Source organism: Haliotis asinina, chromosome 1, assembly GCF_037392515.1.
Source record: "Haliotis asinina isolate JCU_RB_2024 chromosome 1, JCU_Hal_asi_v2, whole genome shotgun sequence".
In the NCBI taxonomy this organism is placed as follows: Eukaryota; Metazoa; Mollusca; class Gastropoda; order Lepetellida; family Haliotidae; genus Haliotis; species Haliotis asinina.
The window spans coordinates 31,478,260-31,484,382 of record NC_090280.1 but is presented as its reverse complement, the minus strand read 5'-3'; the positions used below and the strand labels follow the sequence as shown (position 1 = coordinate 31,484,382).

Sequence of the window (6,123 nt, the reverse complement as noted above, 5' to 3'; positions counted from 1 at the left end):
TTCAAGGGTTGTTAGCTTCATAATAAGGATGGCATGGTGCTGTTGGATGGAGATGTTTGAATAATGCTCAACAAGAAAATAAACAGACTGTAAAGCCTTAGAAAATATCTTTACGTCATAATCGTAATCTGTACACTGTGAACCGTTTTTTCCAGTTGCAGGCACGTTCATTCGTGAAACCATCAACATGCACAAAAGTTCCTTCCACGGACATATAAACTGACGATGCTTTACACGTGACACAGACACAGCCTTTGTTACTCCAACTCAATTTCTGTGTAGATTTCAGTTGTGTGTTTTGTGGCGACTGAAATGAATACAAAATAGTGACTGACAAAAGAGTATGCAGGTTTTAACTTCGAAACGCGCGGCTAGTTGTACACAAGCTATACCTCATAACGATAGTATCTTTACTGTCGGTTGGTGTCTTGTTTGACGTCGCACTCAGTTATATTCCAGCTATATGGAAGCGGTCTGTAAATAATCAAGACTGGACCAAACATTCCAGTGATCACTAGTCTGAGCTTTGATCATGAGCAACAAGGATCCGATGACATGCCTCAACTAAGACAGCCTGACCACCCCATCCGGTCATGTGTCTCTTACAAATAGCATGCGGTATTGAGCACCACATCTAACCCTGACCGTCACTCGTAGCGTACTAACTGAACCATTTGGACAACGTGAACAGCCCCACTGTCATGTTTCCTCAAGTAAATGGCAGTATGTCATCTGCACCGAATGCTTGAACAGTGTTGAAATCAGGACTAAGATAGGAGAGAAACCAACAACAGGTAAACAAACTGGGAACCTTTGTACACCGATTGTTGATTGCAACAGATGTCAGTTCGTTTATTATTGCCCATGCTGACTGATGTAAACATCTTGGTCTCACCTCTGCCATGCTCTTTACTTGACTCGTACAAGTCATTCTCTTGCATCACTGAAACAAATGAACTCATTAAAACCCCACATGACAGTGATCGAAAACACATAATTATAAGATGTCGTATTTGCAAGTTCTCGATGGATGCCGTAGCATGAGCATGTTTACTCTTTTCATGTTCTTTACTTGATTCGTAAAAGTCGTTTTCCTATATCACTGAAAGAACTGAACTCTATACTGGTTACAAGATAGTGATCGGAAACAGCTTTGAAGATTTTCATGCTTAGCAAATGATAGGTTCAAACTGTTAATGAATGTCGTAAAATTGCCATGCTATACGTTGACCAGACATTACAATAGTATAAAGTTTTTAATATCAATCTCCATGCCTAAAACATGTTGTGTTCGAATTGTTCATGGATGACATAAAATTACAATGACATCCGTTGGCCTCACAGTATAACATTACACAGCTTGAAACATCATGAGCTCAAATTATCGATTGATGCAAAATTATCAGGATAATATTATTCCTTGTTCGTACCAGTCATTACTTTAACCTGCAAAAGACCGACACTATCCACTAAGGCGTTCAGAATAAAATAATTACCTCTTTAAATACAATGATAATTGTAGCAATATGTCTTACCTTATAGATAAAAATCATTTTCTGCATACACATACTGAAAGTTGTAGCTTGCATCCTGTTTTTAATGTCAGTTAGTAAGGTCAGAACAGCAAGATGTAAATATGATGCATAATCTCACCTAAGCTATCAGTTGTTCGACCAGCCTTTCCATTATGGCTGACAACAGAAATCATAATTATTAGACATCAGTATTGGCCCACAGGGATGATCAACATTCCTTGTAAGTAGCAGAATCAGGAATAACATGCAACAGCGTTCACTTGGATGCTGAATTGAGCTCCGTTTTACGAGTAAAAGATTTATCTTCAAAGCTTATCTTCGTTCCTATACTCGGCATTTACATTTTTGTTGACGAGCACATTACACCGCGGCAAGGAAAGAGCATGAGGTGTGTCCAACAAATGAATGCCCAAGAAATGACAAACACACTTATTTAAAGTTACATGATAGCATGAACGTTTCATTTCAAATGAATACCTGTAAGTTAGTGTTCTGGTTTCTGAAAACAACAACGCATTGGTACTTTAATGCATGAAAATATCATTAAATTATTGAGAAAGTTGTTTCGGAAAATGTCTAATACATGTATATAAACTGTAGAAATTTTACTTAATCGGACACGCTGAGATATGGGTTTCAAACAGTCTAGGTGACTTTTTAGTACTTTGTGTGACCTGTACCTTGCCCTGCAATACACGGCTGAATGCGCCCAGGTGCACTATCAGTGTTTGTAGGAAATTATGTCCCAATATTCGACCACTTCTTCCGTCATATCCTCAACATTTCTGCATCCTTTTTGGTTTATTCTGTCCTTCATTAGTCCAGAAACATTGCCAATAGGGTTAATGTAATTAGTCTAATTGCCAGAAACGTGCATCCAACCGTGAGACTGAGAACCATTCTATAACTGACATATCTCAAGGTATATCATTATATACATTGTCTTCTCTAAATTGTACATGCTACAACACATAAACAGCCTGATAGATACAAACTTGTAGAGCACGCTGTGAAATTAGGAACGTTATGAAGGATGTGTTATCGTTACCGCTTTGGCGTGTTCTGCCGTGCTTCCTGCAAATTATGATAACACCAGCCGATGCAATGATGAGGAGGAAACAGCCAATCGTCACATAGACAATATCCTTGTGTGTGTGTGTTATAATTGGTTCAGCAGTCGTTGTATCTGTTGGTACAAAAATAGACATTGGTGAAACGTCTAAGAGGAATAAAGGTGCATGCACGAATCAACTGCATACACACAAACACCCACCCACAATCTATCTATGTATCTATGTATCTATGTATGTATCTATGTATGTATCTATGTATGTATCTATGTATCTATCTATCTATCTATCTATCTATCTATCTATCGATCGATCGATCTACACACAGATTGAAATATTGAAATAGTTAGAGAGATGTATGTATGTATGTATGTATGTATGTATGTATGTATGTATGTATGTACGTACGTATGTATGTATGTATGTATGTATGTATGTATGTATGTATGTATGTATGTATGTATGTATGTATGTATGTTGAATTATTTGATAGTTTCCAGAATTTCGAATTTCACTGATATTGCAATTCAAAGCATGCAATGAAGTAGAAAAGGGACTAGGGGTTATTTCTACTTCCATGTGCTTCCTGGTTCCTTTCCACCAAGAAGTGTTATGTCATTCAAAAGTATGGGTTTTGTTGTCAACCATGTCAGACGGCTCTAACGACGTGCATCTGCTTTTTGGGTGTTCTAACTTCTAACAGAAATGTACATCGACTTGTATGGAGTCATTAAATAAAACTAGAAGATGACATCGCCAGCGATGTCACTGTTGTGACGTTATCTTTCGTTAATGCAGGACTACATTTCATTGTGATTCCACGTTCTTGTACTTTGTCTACTATTCACAGCACATAAATTAAAGTAACTGAATATGTATGTGATCCTTTTCTATGTACGTTGTCTCTCACTTAAAACTTTTTCTAAACATTGGTCCTTTCATCCAACTGAATTGCATAAAAAATGTAATGCAAAGATTATTGAAGACATTGTTTGAATTACCTTTCTTCTCCCATTCCTTTGTCAATGAAATCGTTACACTGTTGCTGCCAAATGAACCATCAATCTTGCAATCCCATATTGTGCCGTTCAGTTCAATCGTAGACTTTTGGAACCTCAGCAGGAAACGTCCACTGTTTGCTTGACAAATCACTTTCGTATTCGCCGGATAATCTATGTACCAGTCCACTCCACATGGGGTTTGACTTGTCTTCCTCACAGTGAGGGCTGGTTCACCGTCACGATGCCAGTCACATCTCCATCCTTGTCCAGGCTGCGCACACACGAGCTCTACTAGAGATCCTAAAGTTATTTTCCTCTTTGAAATCGCCATAGTCACTGAAAAACATCGACGTAAACACACTCATGTTTAAAAGTTTAAAAGAAAACAACGAAGATCGATAGACTATGTTTCGACAATGCTAAGACGGGAGTGAGTTTGTGGTAGTGTTTGGTTCATTATTTGTTTGCCATTTTCCTTGCCGTTTTACGCCTCACTCAACCATTTTCCATCTGTCTGACGGGCACATGTAAATGATCGGGTATGGGCCAGACAATCTTGTGACGGACACATGAGCGTCGATCTACGAAATCTGAATACGATGACAACCTTGACAACCTGATCTCCTTAATGGCCTCTTGAGAGAAGCATAAGGTGCTGGTGACATCAACATTGATTCATCCCTATACATCTCCCAATTTTGACAATCGTACATTGAAAGTACAGTTCTCCTACCTTTGTTTGAAGAGTATATTATGGACAGTGAATATACATACCCCCCAAAAAATCCAAACCAAAACAAAACAAAAAACATCAGCATTAGACAAATACATGGACTAAACTATGTGCATCCAAATTACACTTGTTTCCTCTGTGCCTCCAATGAACTTTTCTATTCATTCTTAGCACTCCGGGAGTTAGGTTATTGTTTTTGATAACATGCTTAAGCTTGAATCTCCGTTATGGAGAAAGCACCACCTAGTTATGACTGTACCATGTATAAATAACTCTCTGTTGTCTCATTCTACTAATACATCGTAAAAACAGTCTGCTGTATAATTTACTTCACAAATAAGGTACGATGTGGATAAAGATGTGTTTTTAGCTCCGTGGTGTGGTCTACTCACCCTGGCCAGTGGCGAAAGAAATCGTTGTCATAAATAATAGAATCCTCAACTCCATTGAATAGTCGGTGTGATGTAAGTATACACCGTATAATGAGCACTGTCGGACATTAATTTGCATCCTGCTATGATTCAACACTTCCGATTTTTTCTTACGATTAAAGTAGCTTCGTACAGTTTGTACACGTACACATTTCTAGTGTCCGCCGCCGGTATATTGCTGGAATACTGCAACAAGCGAGGTAAATACGTACGTACTCACTCACTCATCATTTCCTTGACAAAGCAAATCTACATAGTGGTGTCTGACTATATATATTGTCCTGGTGTAGCATGCTTATAACTGAGTTTAGTTAAATGCCGCAATCAGCAATAATATAACTGTATAACTATGCAAAAGCGGTACGAATAATCGTATTTGGACCAGACAATCCAGTGATCAACAACACGAGCATCGAGCTTAGCAATTGACACACGATGACATGTGTCAATAACGTTACCTCGAACCCGTTAGTCACCTCTTGCGACAAGCATGGATTATGAACTCATCCTCACGGGCTGTAACTGATCATAGGATTAAGTTGTAGTGATACGTTGTGCTTTGATCCTGTACATCACTTCATATTTGGTTCCTTGTGGTGCTAATCCTTTGTGGTGTGTGTAAGATAAGCTGTAAATTCTTGCATATGTGTTATGGAGACATGTGAAGGAGATTGCAAACTGTGATGTAGCCGTGGCAGAACGGGTGCACGCGTTTCTGATGGATGCTACCAGTGGGACAGGATATGCTGAACGTTTCTGACACACCTGGCTTCCTCACTATTTGATATATGGACGTGCTCTGTAATCGTATCATAACTTTGATACCATGACATACATTAATCCGGTCAGTCAACATTCCCATTCCCATCTGTCGCCTCTGACCAGGCAATTTCTGACCCGGATTATAACGGTTGTCAAATTATTGTAGTGGAGCAAAGTTTATTTAACAGAGTCGAGATAACGTCCAACATCCTGCTCGTGAGCAGTGCGCATTTGTGAGCGTCATATATGATATATATGATTCATCTTCCGGCCAGATTTCGTCCTGCTTAGAGTGCTTGTTCATCTTGCATAATAATCGATGGTGACATATTTAACATTGTATATGTATGGGTAAAATACAAGAGAACACACGCATCCGAGTTTTAAGAAAGCCGGAAAGGGAGGGTTTGTGTTAACACGGTTGTAAAAGTGTCATGTTGTTTCTTTGAAAAGTAATGCATTACTTGTCAATAATGCATGATTAAATAAGATTTAAGAATCTTACTACAGTCGGTCAAATACCCCGTTCAAAGTAAAGGAGTTCATTTTTTTCTTCCAACAAGTATTCGCCTTTTATATACATGACTGATA

At 38.5% G+C, this 6,123-nt stretch overlaps 1 protein-coding gene across 2 annotated transcripts; it reads right to left on the bottom strand.

Moving 5' to 3' along the window:
• Positions 1–92: 92 nt before the first annotated feature.
• Positions 93–4,805, bottom strand: LOC137278510 (uncharacterized). 2 transcript variants are annotated; one of them, XM_067810888.1, is made up of 7 exons: positions 4,732–4,805; positions 3,607–3,942; positions 2,584–2,721; positions 2,013–2,034; positions 1,654–1,691; positions 896–943; positions 93–307 (listed from the first exon to the last, which is right to left on the bottom strand). In XM_067810888.1, exons 1-7 carry the CDS (start codon positions 4,784–4,786, stop codon positions 258–260), a joined length of 687 nt encoding a protein of 228 aa, XP_067666989.1. In that variant the 5' UTR covers positions 4,787–4,805; the 3' UTR covers positions 93–257. The 2 variants fall into 2 exon arrangements, with proteins under 2 accessions (XP_067666989.1, XP_067666979.1); XM_067810878.1 differs by lacking the exon at positions 2,013–2,034 and having other exon boundaries at positions 2,559–2,721.
• Positions 4,806–6,123: the final 1,318 nt, after the last annotated feature.

Coding starts and splice junctions, on each gene's coding strand:
- LOC137278510 (XM_067810878.1), bottom strand. CDS start 4,786: ATGGAGTTGAGGATTCTATTATTTATGACAACGATTTCTTTCGCCACT. Junction 2,722..3,606: donor AAAGGAATGGGAGAAGAAAG/GTAATTCAAACA, acceptor TTGTACCAACAG/ATACAACGACTGCTGAACCA. Junction 308..895: donor AAGTAAAGAGCATGGCAGAG/GTGAGACCAAGA, acceptor TATTCATTTCAG/TCGCCACAAAACACACAACT.